The 13,954-nt window shown below is 55.4% G+C and overlaps 1 protein-coding gene across 10 annotated transcripts in view; it reads right to left on the bottom strand.

Moving 5' to 3' along the window:
- Nucleotides 1–13,954, bottom strand: part of Prdm16 (PR/SET domain 16) — a 345,691-nt gene that overhangs the window by 11,123 nt on the left and 320,614 nt on the right. For 6 of the 10 annotated variants that reach the window (XM_008852658.2, XM_029555847.1, XM_029555849.1 and 3 more), the window contains 4 exons: nucleotides 12,137–13,553; nucleotides 10,047–10,134; nucleotides 6,694–6,863; nucleotides 6,074–6,151 (listed from right to left, as the gene is read on the bottom strand). In XM_008852658.2, coding sequence (XP_008850880.1) covers nucleotides 6,074–6,151; nucleotides 6,694–6,863; nucleotides 10,047–10,134; nucleotides 12,137–13,553 — 1,753 coding nt within the window. The remainder of the gene's footprint in view (nucleotides 1–6,073; nucleotides 6,152–6,693; nucleotides 6,864–10,046; nucleotides 10,135–12,136; nucleotides 13,554–13,954) is intronic. The other 4 variants (XM_029555848.1, XM_029555851.1, XM_029555853.1 and 1 more) reach the window with 1 other exon arrangement.

Here is a 13,954-nt window from a genome sequence, read left to right as displayed (position 1 = left end):
CCTAATCCTACCTGCTTCCCCCTCCCTGATTTCTCCCCCAAACATTCCCCCTTCCACACCCTAAAGCCCCCATATATAAAGTCCCATCTCACAACCCTTGGGCCTTCCCCTTCCCCTTCCCCTTCCCCTTCCCCTTCCCTGTGTCTGCCTTCTGGTCCAGGCCTGGCAGACTCACAGTCTGAGGTGATATTCTCTAGTTAACCTTAAGAGGGCAGCCTTGAACCATGGAAAGCTGTGGAAAGCCATTCTAGCAGGTTACCATGGAAGGGAAGGCCGTCTGCAACCTTCCTCTCTAGCACAGAAGACCTGGTCCTTACTCCTCTGACCGCTGGAGACCTTGGGCAGGCCCCATTTGAATTGGGGATGCAGTGTGGCTATCTAATGCCCTTGGTAGCCCTGAAGGGGAGGAGGTGGGGTCTCCTTGGCCTTGTGGCGTTGAGGTTGAGGGTGTCTAGTGGCCATGTTAAACCCTTCCAGGCACTGTGAGCTGGGTTTATTGACATTCCCTCACTAGGTGGGCAGAGCCTCACTATCATGCTTGGAGCACTTGGGAAATGAAAAAGATGCCGGCAGCTAGCCCACAGTTTATCAGAAAGCACGGTGCAGCTACAAGTCAGCAGTTACAACAGTGAAGGATGTCTGCCCTGTGAATGCCCCCCAGGTGTGGGCCCTTGTACCAGGCACAACCTCAGTGGCCCTAACGCCAGAGAACAGAAACCTGCTTGCCTCCGATTTACAACTGGGTTTAAGCAATAGACACAGCAAGGAGACCAAGCCCGGGACAAAGAACAGAGAGGGTGATTTAAGGAGACGGCTCAGCTCTATGGTACACGTGGGCTGCCTCGGAGAGAATCAGGGTCTGCCATGTGGGAAGTCTGAGCCCCAGGGTGGCTAATGGAGGGGTCTTGCCCAGGGCGTGCATCAGGAATCCTGACCTCATGGTTTTGTGCATATATGTGCATTTGCAGTGTGTGTGAGAGAAACAGAGAGAGAGAAAGAGAGAGAGAGAGAGAGAGAGAGAGAGAGAGAGAGAGAGAGAGAGAGCTCACATATGTGAGCACGGGCGTGTAAACTGGTTGCCAGAACGCCTCTGTGCTTATCTGGGTCTCAGAGGCACACAGCATTTGAAAACCTTGTTTGTATGACTATATACTTTCATACCTGGGAAACAGCTCAACACAAGATGTTCAGTGTTGTGAGACAGGGCTGGTCATTTCTTGGGAGCCAGGGCCTGTGACGCTAGTCTCAGTAGGGGCAAAAGTGGGGGGCTTTGTTCACCCTGAGGTGGGGCGTGACCGTTCTAAATACGGCACCCTTGCATTCTTACGTACCTACCACTGTGATTTGGGACTGGTGGCCTGCTCTAGAGCAGTGTTTTGGTCACAAGCCTTTGTCATGTGGCTGGGGACGTGAGTAAGGACACCAGGGACACAGCCAGGAACAGGCCTGACTGTCAAAGTGGCTTTTATAGCATTGTGTTGCCCAGCATGGGAGGGGCCGGGTCCAGAGACTGACATCAGAGCCTGTGAGGGTCCCTGCCCAAAGTGTCTGCTGGACCTGCTCACGTCCTGGGGCAGAGGTGTTCAGCCTGTGTTCCCGTCCCTGTTGAGCCCAGAATCCTGAGGGCTGTAGAGCTATAAACATGCAAGTGGACTGTCAGATCCTGCAAGTCCCCTGGTCCCCAGGCTGCCTGATAAAACCTAGGAAACTTACTAAGTGGTCCCTTGCGATTGGGAGGCTGCTCTGAGAGGGGGCCTCCCTCTTACCCAGACTCTTCTTCCAGGTCTGACCACAGCTGACACCCCCAACCTCGAGCTGGGTCCTTCTACACTCCTGAACTGCCTCACTAGGCTCTTCACAGCCCAGCCTCCTCCTCCCTCAGCCCAGATCTGGGCTTCTACTTCATTTTGGGTCATCGGAGTGACCTCTGGGCATGTGGGTATCCTTGGTCACAGCCTCTCCTCACAGCCTGGGAACATGGAGTAGTCTGACTCATGTGACCACCTGCAAAGCCCACCCTGGAGCCACACCTGTTTGCTTTTCCCACCTTGAGCAACAACAGACCTGTTCAGACCAAGGCACAAGCCCCTTATGCCTTGACGCCACACAACAGTGCAGGACTCTCACCCGCACTCCTCACACACCCTCAAACACACAGATGCCCAGTGGAGCCAAGCCCTGGCCTTTCTGCTTTTGGGGGGTGAATGCTCAGGAAGGTAATCGTATCTACAGAGACGTGCCAAGGCCGAGCTACCCCTAGGTCTAGATCTTCACTCAACCAAGACGAGAGTTCTCTGCAGCTGCTGCAAGTCAGACAGCCAACCTGCCTGCCGGTCCATCTGCAGCATATCCTCAGCTCACCCTAGTCGTGGTTCCTCAGGAAATGCAGAGACCCTTTGACAGACACTCCCACCCCCAGCTCCTGCATAGACTCTGAGCACTGGGAATGTGAGGAAGTGAGACGGAGAGGGAGGGCTGGGAGAGGGAGGCTGGAGGGGCAGAGGCTTATGTGGAGCCCTGGAGCCAGTCAGGGCTGTATGTTCTGTCTGCTTGCAGAGTCCTGAATGTGGCCTCTCCTGGTTCTAATCTAAATAAATGGCTCAGGCAGAGAGGTTCATATGAAATTTAGGGGAGCAGCGAGCCCAGGGCTGTGAGGGAGCAGAGTTCGCCCAGCAGCTGGGCTCTGCACTGTGAATAAGCTGACAGGAGACTAGGGAAATTTACAGCTGTGCTGTGTAAAGTAACACGCCATTGTGCTCATAGGAATGAGAGGGTATGGTGGCCCAGCAGAGGGCTTTGGGAGGCCCTTGCTGTGACCAGGCTTGCGGCAGCCCCAGAGAAGCAAGGGACATACAAGGCAGGAGAGGGTAGAACTGTGTGTCCTTGGGACACAGTAGGGCCACCACTGGCCATCACTGCTCTTGGTCATTTTAAAAGTAAGGATGGAAATGGAGAGAAGAGAAAAAAAAAAACTAAGCCTAAAACTAAGCATAAACAAAAAGGGGACATGTAGGGGCCACCTGAACGCCCTGTTGGAAACATCACTGGGTTTTCTTTTTAAAAAAATATTATTATTGATCTTTTTAAGACAGCGTCTCCCCTTAGCCCCAGCTGGCCTGGAACTCGCTACATGGACCAGGCTGGCCTTGAACTCACAGAGATCCACCTTCCTCTGCCTCCTGAATGCTGGGACTAAAGGCCTGCGCCACCACGCCTGGCTTATTATTTTTATTTTATGTGTGTGAGTGTATTGCCTGAATGTGTGTAAGTGTACCCATGTTGTGCAATGTCCACAAAAGTCAGAAGAGGGTGTTGGATCTTCTGGAACTAGAGTTACAGACTGTTGTTAGCTGCTATATGGGTGCTGGGAATCGAACCCAGGTACTCTGCAAGAGCAGCCAGTGCTCTTAACCACTGAGCATCTCTCCAGTCCTGCACTGAGCTTTCTTAACACAGCACACAGCACAGGAGCCCAGGAGGGAATGGAGGCGGTGCAGCTGGGCACAGGAAGGTGTGCATCCCTGAAGCAGGAGTCCCAGCCTCACCATGAACCCTAGGCTGGGAGGGTTGGCATCCATGTGTGATGCAGGCTCCCCCAACACCCGGGAGAGCCCCCACATTGTGGTTGAGAGGAGGGGCATTTGGGCACAGCTCTTTCATTTTTGATTCAAAAGTTTAATTAAAATGTATATGTATGTGAGTGTATGTGTGTATGCAGGTGAATCTGCATGTGTGTGCACATGTGTATGGAGGCCAGACATTGCGTGTCTGTTTTGATCACCCTCCACCTTATTTTTTGGGGGGTCTCTTGCGGAGCCTGGAGCTGGCTGATTTGGCTAGACTTGTTGTCCAGCACGCTCCAGGAACCTCCTGGCTTTGCCCACTCTGAACTGAGATAGCAAGGCAGGCAGCCATGTCCAGCTTTTATAGGTGCTGGGGATCTGAACTCAGGTCCTCAGGCTTAGCCCCCATTGTTACGATCTTCATTTCTGCAACTCAAAGTCCACAAAGCCTGCATCCTGCAGTAAGAGTGTCATTAGCTGTGCCTTGTTCTCCGACTTCAGGCAAAGATTCCAAAGGCCAGAAAAGCTGAGTGTTAAGGACTGTGCCCTTGCTGAGTGCATGGGGAAGTTTGCCTCTGCAGAGAGAAGAGGTACCCCTGTGTCAGGGCAGAGACACTGCGTGTGTCAGGGCAGAGGCACTGCGTGGATGGTTTCAGATAATCTGGCACAAAGATGGGAAGGGTGAGACTTCCACTGTTGGATTCTTGATGACTCAATACAACCCCTTTCATATTTCTTTCCAGGGGCCTGGCCTCTGCAGGGTGCACACACCCACATGTGCACACTCACGGGAACATGCAGGGTCACACGGGTGCTAACCCTGAGGCAGGGCTTCTATTTGGGGGTAGGGGTCCAGCACCTCCTGGAACGCCTATGCCCTGTGCAGTGGGCTTCTGGGATGGACCAAGCATTTTCCTGTTCCATCTTAAAACCCTTCCTTCCGATTATCAAAGCAAGCCCAAGATCCACTGTGGTATCGGAAGAGGAAGCCACATGCTCTAAACCCCTCAGCGCAGGCCTGCCTTGAGCCAGATAAAGTCAGGATTTGCAACACAAACTTGCAAAGCAATTATTGTTACCAAAGTCGAAACTTGCAGATTGGAGAGCAAGAGAAATCAATGATAATTAAATTCTTCTATAAACACGGCCCTGACCCTCTGGGGGCTCTTAGCACGACATGCTGTCCAGGAGTCGGCTCTCATTACAGAAAAAACACAGGGCTCGTTTTCTGGGAGAGGACCAGACCAAATAAATCTTTCTGTTGCTCGCCTTTGTTAAGTTGTAAGTCACTATTTTCAGAGGGTAGACGGGGGCTACGTGTTCAGGGGGGTGGGGGCATGGGACACAGAATTAGAAGGAGTTGCCATTTTTTTCTGCTAGTACAGACTTGGGCTTGCGGCCGGCCATTGGGGATCTTCTGTATACCTGGGTGGGCCTTGCAGACCTCAACACATACCCCATGGCTTCTGTCCCTATGGAGGGGCCTACAAACTGAGTGCCCAGGGGCTCTATCAGCCTGTGTCTGCTTCTTGCTAACCCAAGCAATGTATGGGCACAGCACAAGAATCTCATGCCGTCAGCCTAAAACCAAGCCAGACTCTTTTTTCCCAAAGCCTCAGCTAGCCAGACACACCCCAGAATGTGCTGCTAAACTGGTCCTGGCAGAGAAATAGCCATTTCCCTGTTTGTCTCGGGGTGACAATCGCCTGGGCTCTGTTTAAAAGGCCCACTCCCTGACTAGGAGCCCTGGGCAGGGCCCTGGCAAGTGAAGACTCATCCCAAGGCCTTCTTGTAAAGAAACAAAGGACCCAGGAACCTGGGGCCAGAACAGTAGAGGAAAGGGGCCATAGGTTCCAACCCTGGAGGATATTCCTGAGCTGTGAGGGCTCATCTTTGAAGTGGGGAAGGCAAGACCCACTGGTGGTGGTATGGGGGCACTGCTAGAAACTGTAAACTCAGTGACTATCGTATCACAAGATCCTATGTGTTCAATTCTCAGGGACATAGGCACGGCTTCCCACCCACGGTGCTGCAGCGGCCTTAGTGAACCAAGAAAACGTGTTTGCTAAGATCTCCCACCACTCCCTAGTCTAGCACTCGGGGAGTGGATCGCTATGGTTCTCATGGTGGATTGAATGGGGGGTGGTTGAGTTAAGGTTCTCCCTGGAGACTTGTGGGGTCCCCAGCTTCAGACAACCACCCTTGGATTTGGAACACCTGCCCTGGTTGAGCCCCAGCAGCAGGAGGAGAGGTTCCCCCATACCCTACTTTGGGAGCATGGCAGGAGTCTTCCAAAACTTTCCTGGGTACTTCCTGCCTTATCTTTATACTATTCCAGGAAGCTGGAGGGCAGTGGGCCAGGATAGAGGCTGACAGGACCAAACCAGATGTCAGTGTAAGCACCCTGGCTCCTGCCCTCTGTCAGTCGCAGCCCTGAGGGATTTGGGTGTAGGTGTTTGCTCAGAAGAGGGACGTTAACAGTGCATGGAGGCACACTCGGTGGCTCCTACCTGTATGGCTGTTCCCCGGTATGTGTCCTCAGGTGTCTTGTGAGATTTGCGGATCTGGGGAAGATCTTGCCACAGTACCTGGGGCAGAGGGAAGAGAAGTCGGGAGAGACATCAGGGTGGTCCATACCACCCATTCTTAGATTCTTCTCTACCCAGAGTCCATTGCAGAGGCCTTACCCCCAGGGGTAGGATCTGTCCTACTGACATCCTGGTTTGTAACCTCCTCTTTGCCCTGAGCCCAGCATCTTACAGAGCACAGAGCAGAGGGACCTGTCCCATTCCCCCAGTCTGTGGGCATAGGGGCAGAGTGGCTGGGATCAGCAAGGTAGCCTGGGAGTATGTCCTTCCAACAGCATGGCCAACAGAAGCTGCGGAGTGGGGACCACTCACAGCTCCCCTCTAGCCTCCAATCAGCCAGGTAGGGCTGAGGCTGCATCTGGGGCTCAGGAGACAGCGTGACGGCACGGTGGGTGGTGTGAGAAGTCCACCCCGCGTCACTTATTTGTAGAGGATGGCCTCAGGCAAACAGTGGGCTGGTTAGGTGTGGCTGCAATCCCACGATGCAAAGCAGCAGGTGTGTGCCCTTCCCACCGGCACCCAAGGGGCAGGCAGGGCCTCACCTGCACGTATACCGCTCCTTGCCCTTCCTGAGGATGGGGTCTGAGAGCGTTGGGGGTGGAGACCGGAAGTTGAAGGGGTGGTGGGGCAGGGGCTGCAGGGAGCTGCCCGAGTCCGCCTTCATGGCTGCAAAGCTCTCCAGCTTCTCTGTCATGGTTTCGATGGCTGACATCTATGGGTACAGAGAGGGCAGAGATCAGTGACTCTGTCCAGCTGTCACCCGTCTTCAGGGAATGCACCTCCCTGGTGGGCACCTGGGGTTCTTATGTCTGATCACATCAATGGTCCTCAGGTGGCCACTGGAACCAGGGTCTTTCCCACAGCCCATCCTGCAACTGGGGTGCTACTTCAGGGTCAGCTGTATGACAGAATCAAGGCCAGGTTTGGGTGAGAAATTAGTCGTGAAGTCTGGGGATGCTGGTGCAGACCCAACCCCTGCTCAGACCCTGGCCAGAGCTCTTGGTTGGCTAGGTTGAGTTATACATAGAATTCTCTCTTTCTCTCTTCCCCGTCTCTCCCCTCCCCTGACTCCATCTCACCTCTCTTTTTCTGCCTACCCCCTCCTTCCTAGCCCCTCTGTCCTCTAACTTCAATCTTCCCTCCCTCCCTCCTTCCCCCACTTTGAGTGTCTTAAGAAAGCTCTTGACTCACTTGGATCTTGGGGCCTGGGAGCCACTGCCACCTAGTGGCAGCATTTCAGAATTACAGGCAAAGTACAAGACCATTCAGTCCTTAAAAAGACCCCACAAAAAATATATTCCAAACAATAATGCGAAACGTCACATGACACTGGGAAAGATGATATGGGCAAAAGGAGATGCCTCTTCTCCCTGCAGATGCCAAGGGCTTCCTCGGGGAGGGATGTGAGGAGTGGGATCAGCCATTTCCTCCTGGTGGGCGGAGTTCTGATAGGTAGGCTACGTAGGCCCACTGAAGCTTAGAGCCTTGGTGACAGGAGAGGTTAGAGGACAGTGGAGCTGCTTAGGTTTAGAGGCACTTCTCCCACATCTCCTTTGGGCACTGTGGGAGGCTGAGGCAAGGGCCCACAGGCTGGAGGAGTCTACAGCTTCTTGGGTTAAGAGAGTTCAGAGAGTCCTGGTACAGGTCACTATGCCCTTGGAAGGCCTCCTGCTGGTCTGGGTCCTCAGTGGGCACTCTGAATGTTAAACATCTTCCCCAGGGGCAGGTTTTGCCTATCAGATCACCGAGAAAGCACTGGTGAGGGTAGGAAGGGAGGGCAGGGCATATAGACGGTCAGGCTATCAAAGTGCTGTGAGTGCTGGGAGAGATTGACCCTAGATGAAGACCCCACAGACTCCCCAGCAGAACATGGGTGTCCCAGGGGACCAAGTGGAGCTTCCTCACCGAGGTCTCTCAGTCATGGCTTGATGCCTTTAGGGAGTGCTTAGTTGCCTAGTGCTAGCCCCCTATACAAGGCCCTTGCTCACTTAAGCCAGGACCTGGGACCTAGCCGCCTGCGCATGGGTGAGGAAGGCCAGCATATCACACATCTGTGGCTCTTCTGGCCGCCAGTCAGTCAGTCCCTCAGCCCCTTGTTGGAATGACCAAAGCATTTCTGTGGGCCCTGGCTGCAGAGGACAGAGAGCTTTGTACCTGTGCTTCTTGGATGCCTAACACTGCAGTGGTAGAGACATTTGCTATCCAGGGAACAAGCCACCAGGGCTGTAAGAGATAAACCTAGAAAGCAGATGAGTGAACACTCTGGTGAGGCTTTGCCGTGGGCTCTGGCCAGCTTTTCTCAGGCCGCAGAGACTAGGGCTTTGGCCCAGCACCATGGGGCCAGCCCATGAGTCTTGTCAGTATACGTCAGGTCAACTCTTTGCTGCCTGTTTCCACTGGTGGACAGATGGAAACTGTCTTGGTCGCTCAGCCACCATCCGTCTAGACTGCGCGCAAAGTCTGGAAGATGGGTGCTCAGGGTGTCACTGCTGCCCACCTGCCCACAGGTCAGTGGTAGCCTTGGAACACAGGGGCTCCTCAGGACCCTCTGGTCTGGCAAGGGGCTGTGCCTGGCAGGGGCACTTTCACTGTACCCCAAGGGCTACACACCTGTATGTCAGCTCTCAGACCCACAGGGGCCTGGTGACGGTAGGGTTAATGTCTCCATACAGTGCTGGTGTCTGTGCTTCATAGAGACCCATGGTTATCAGGCCCTTTCTGCCCAAGTGACGCACAGTCCGTCCTCGGACCTTTCAGTTGGAGACTATTGTCCCCTCCTTTCTGCCTCTTCGCCCTGGCTCTGGGCCACAAGGGCAGCAGCAGAGGTAGGCCCATGGGGGCAGTAGGCAGGAGGGACAATGGGCAGCTGGCCCCCCACGGGCCTCTCTTCCCCAGCCCGGGTGGGTCCTGCCTGCCTGGCCTGCTCTGCCTGATCAGAAGTTCCCGTGAGTTCCCCATACAAACACAAATACCGGATGTGCCTGGCTGGCTTGTCGGTTCTTTCCAGCCGGGCTGGGGAAAATTGGGGGAAGTTATTAACCAAACTCTGAGGTCCAATGGAACAATAGGAGGCCCTAAGTTTAGCTGTGAACTCAGCCAGGGTGCAGGTTTCACAGACGGCTTACCCAAGGCGGGAAGCTCGGGGGAGAACAATGCTCTATGCTTTTTGACCTGAAGGACGCCAGTGGCCTGAGGAGCCTTGGGGGCGGTGGCCTGCAGCTCTCAGGAGTAGAACAGAACCCGGGCATGATGACAGACAGGGGTGCAGGGCATCTGGGAGACCCTGCCTCGTGGCACTCTGCCTCCAGGCTTCGGGGCTCTCCAGGGTTCCCTTTCTCAGACTCCCTTGGAGCTCCCTGCCTGGCCTCCCTCTGTGCCCTGAGATCTCCTTCCTGCTCAGTCTCGGCCCCTGCTTCTCTGCACAAAGGCCTGTCCCCTGTCTGGTCCTTCTGCTGAAACGCCTGCAGGTGCTGCTGCCAGCCCCAGAAGACCGGTTCCCGCCTGGCTGTGCCTCAGCCGCACAGGGTCTGCTCCCTTGTGCCATCAATCCTATCCCTTCCTGGGGCCCAAGGATGAGGCTCCTATGGGCAAGAGACACCTAGACGGATCCAAGGGTTGCTCCATGAGGATCAACACTTCCCTATCCTCTCCAGCTCCACAGTGACCCATGGGGTCTGGAGAGAGAGAGAGAGAGAGAGAGAGAGAGAGAGAGAGAGAGAGAGAGAGAGAGAGAGAGAGACAGAGAGAGAGAGAGAGAGAGAGAGAGAGAGACAGAGACAGAGAGAGAGAGAGAGACAGAGAGAGAGCCTCTGAGGAAACAGGAAGCTGAGGCCCAGTGCCTCTGTTCACATGGGGCCCCTAGGTCCACCTGTCTCAGGGACTCTCTGAGACTCACCTGGGGATGGAACAGTAGTGGGGACGGCCTCAGATACTTCTCCTTCAGGACTCCCACGGGGTCTGTTACCTTCCGCTTTTCTACCCTGCTGGACAGCAACACAGAGGGTTACATACCCCACTGAGCCAGCTGCTCCTCAGTAGCAGGCCTGTGTGAGGTTGGTCATGAGGCCATTATGGGGGTGGTGGTGACAGGGCTGCCCTGCTAGCTCCCACCTGAATCCCCATGTACAGTGAGTGGGGTCCACCTGCTCACCTGCCCAGGCATCCCCAAGTTCTTACCTGCCCCCCAACACTTAATAGTTCCCACATGAGTTCCCCATCTTCTTTTGAACGCCCCTGTGTCCCACTCCCCCTTCAAACGGCTGCTGCCTCCTGGGCATGTCAGGAACACTTTGTGCTAGAGTCTAGAAAGTTCTTTTTTTTCCTTCCAAACTTTTAAAAATATTTTATTTATTTTATGTGTATGAGTGTATTTTCTCCACGTATGTAAGTGCACCTGTGTCATGCAATGCCTGAGGAGGTCCGAAGAGGGCGGCAGATCCCCTAGACCTGGAGTTAGGGACAGTTGTTAGCTGCCATGTGGGTGCTGGGAATCGAACCTGGGTCCTCCGCAAGAACAGCCAGTGTTCTTAACTGCTGAGCCATCTCTCCACCCCCCGCCCCCAGAAAGTTCTTTGAAGACTCCACGTGTGCCAGCCTCTGCCTGGCTGGTCAGACCTGTGTGGCAGAAGGCTACAGTCAGGGGCTCCAGCTCGAGGGCGCTCTGCCCATTCCCTGACCTGCCCTGTCTCTGCTGGTCACTGGCACAGCGTACACTGCCTGTTTGTGTTGACAAGTGTGAGTGGCAAGAAGGTTTCCACCCTGGGGACGTCACCAGGAATTCCCTACAGCAGCCAAGCAGGCCGTCCCTGAAAACCCTTGATGGCCGCTGGAGATTTCAATTCTAGAATCTTCCTCAATCACTGACAACTTGTTACACAGTCCTCCATAAGTGGAGGTGGTGTCCAGGGCCTGACCACGGGCCTCCCATTACCCCCATGATTCCAAACGTGGGCTGTTCTTCCTCCCTGCCTCAGGCCCTGGTGGCAAAGGGGCCATACACCCGTCGGGGGAGATGCCCTCCTCTCTTGGGCAGCAGCTGTCTGGCCAGCCTCACTCAGCATTTTCTCACGTCTTTATCTCCCAAGATCCTTTTCACTTGCTTGGCCCTCTTAGTGCTGTGGGCCCATCTGCCCCCATCTCTACACTATGACCAGCCTGGAGGAGGGCAGGCACACAGCCTTGTTCACTGAATACCACTTGGTGCGTGAAAACACATGGGCACATCTGCCCTTACTCACAGAGCAGGCGCGTCGTAAAATGCACAGCCTTCCACTCACTTCCCACCCTGTGTGACTCTCAGTTGGCATATGTGGGTGATATATGCTGGCTGGGGAAGGACTCCCAACATGAAACCGGGTCCTGCTTTCCCAGCCCACCCGCCTCTTGGGGAGTTTCAACATCTGTCCGTAAGTCAGGGAGTAGACTCAAACTTGGCCTTCACTGGGAAGGCTAACAGAGAGACGGACCAGCTATGCCCCTTTGATTTGCCCTGGGCTACCAGAAGCCTCGGCAGTGTGGCTCAGGGAGGGGATGGGGCCATGGGCAGTCTCAGGGAAGTGGAGCTGTAGGGCGGCAGAGCAGGGTGCATTGATCTCTGTGGGAGGCACAATTTGTTCCAGAAAAGACAGCTGGACACAGAGGAGGAGTTCTGGATGGGGGTCTAAAAACAGGGCTCAGGAGGGTCTCACCGAAGGGCAGAAGATGTCTGAGTTGTAATCAGTGCAAGGGAACTGTGTACTTTGGGAGACCCCGTTCTGACCTTCTTAAATAAGTCTCTAGCCATTGGAATGGCCAAGCCAGATGTCTACTCCCCGGGGGACCTGGGTCCCCCAGAGGATGTGGTACCCATATCTCCTACAGCAGCAAAGATGAATGGAAGAACTTTGAGTTGGGGGGTTGAGAGAGAGACAGACTGAGGCCCTCCCGCCTCTGTGGATGAGGGCCCTAGGGAGAGGGGAGAGCAAGTGAGGCAGGCCATGTTAATACCTGTAGATAGGATCCATGAAGAAGGGTGAGGGCTTGGCGTAGTGCAGGGAGGGTTGCTGGGGCAGCTGTGCCGGGCACACCTTAGGCAGCCCCTCACCAACCCCCGGCTTCCGCTCGCCGTAGATGTGGTTCCTCCGGGGTTCCCTGCCACCTCCGTTCTGGCTGGCACGGGCTCTGCTACCGATGCTCAGGTCTAACGGCTGCTCCTCCCCGGTTGCGGGGACCAAGGACACCTTGGGCGTGGGCAGGACAGGTTTGGCTTCTTTTGGTTTGGTGGTGAGGTCGAAGGGGCACTCGGCACTGGGGCCGCCCACTTTGAGGGCATCCCGGGGCGACTTTGGCTCAGCCTTGACCAGCAAGTTGTGGGCGAGGGCTCGGTCCGTGAAGGGGTAGAGGGAGTGGGGGAAGTTGGGGAGGAACTGAAAGGGGAACACCGAGTGGTAGGGCAGCGAGCCCAGCTTCTTCTCCTGCATGCCCATGAAGCCGGGGCCAAAATACTTCTCGGCGATGGATGCGATGGCCTTGATGGAGTCCCCCGCGGCGCCCGAGGCCGTCAGCAGCTGCTCCTCGGGCGGCGGGAAGAAGGAGTGCTGTGAGTAGAAGACGGGCACCTCGGCCACGCTGTTCATGGCCCCGGGGGGCACCGATCCGCCCCCGATCTCAGGCTTGCCCTCCACCGGCTTGCCTTTGTCCTTGACCTTGTCTCGGTCACTGTCCACATCACTGTCCAGATCTGAGCCTGTCCCCGTGGTGGTGTCCAAGTCTGTCCCTGTCGTGGTGTTGATATCCTCGAAGTCACTGCCGTCGGACATGTCGGGGCTCCTGGTTTTGACCTTCTCCACGTATACATCTTCCAGGCGACCATCAAACTTCTCCTCGGGGCCCGGGGCTGCCGCGGCGCTCTGACTGCTGTTGCTGACCGCAGAGACGAGGGGCAGGGCCGGGTTTCCCAGGGGGCTGGGGAGCTTGGCGTCCTGCGCGTGGTTCAGGGGGCTCTTGAGCAGCGGTGTGGGAGGTAGCAGAGGTGGCCGAGGGTACAAGGACGGAGGAAAGATGCCGGGGAAGCCGGGAGTGAGTGTGGGGAAGGCTGGAGGGGCGGCAGAGAAGGGCAGGCTCCCGGGGTGAGGCCTGGAGGGGAAGTACTCGTTGAAGCCTAGGCCCCCGTGGTTGAGGGTGGGGGAGGGTTTCGTCTTGTCCATCATGGGACTGGGGGTCAAGGGCAGGCCCGGGGTGAAGATGCTGCCCGGCGTGTAATGGTTCTTGCCTTCGCAGAAGCGCCGGTGCTTGTTGAGGGAGGAGGTAGTGCTGAACATCTGGCCGCAGTCTTTGCACTTGATCTGCGTCCGGCAGTCGGCGTGCATCCGCTTGTGCCGGCACAGGTTGGAGAACTGTGTGTAGGACTTGTGGCAGACCTCACCTGAGACAGAGGAAAGAAAACAGATACAGAATGAAACGACCAGGAAACCCGAGGTCTGCAGACAGGTTGTGGGGGTGCGTGTGCCCATGTGTGCGTGGGTGTATGCATATGTACTGTGCACATGTATGCATGCATGTATGCACACGTGTGTCTCATGTGTACCTGTAACTCATGCACTGGAGTGTCCGTGTGTGCGCATTACAGTGTGTGTGTGCGCATTCTGCAGAGTAGCACACATGTGAGTTTATTAACATGTGCACACATGTGCATATCTGAGCATGTGATTCCCTGTGTGCACAGTCATCCCACCCTCAGGCTAGCCTCCAGAGAACAGCCTGAACTGGCAAAGACTACTGTGCTTTTCCCTGGGGTCCCTGGCTGGGTGGACCACCCCACAGAGA

Source organism: Nannospalax galili, unplaced genomic scaffold, assembly GCF_000622305.1.
Source record: "Nannospalax galili isolate Female #2095 unplaced genomic scaffold, S.galili_v1.0 scaffold806, whole genome shotgun sequence".
NCBI classification, from domain to species: domain Eukaryota; kingdom Metazoa; phylum Chordata; class Mammalia; order Rodentia; family Spalacidae; genus Nannospalax; species Nannospalax galili.
Note: the sequence above shows the minus strand (reverse complement) of the source record. Positions and strands in the feature narration are given on the sequence as shown.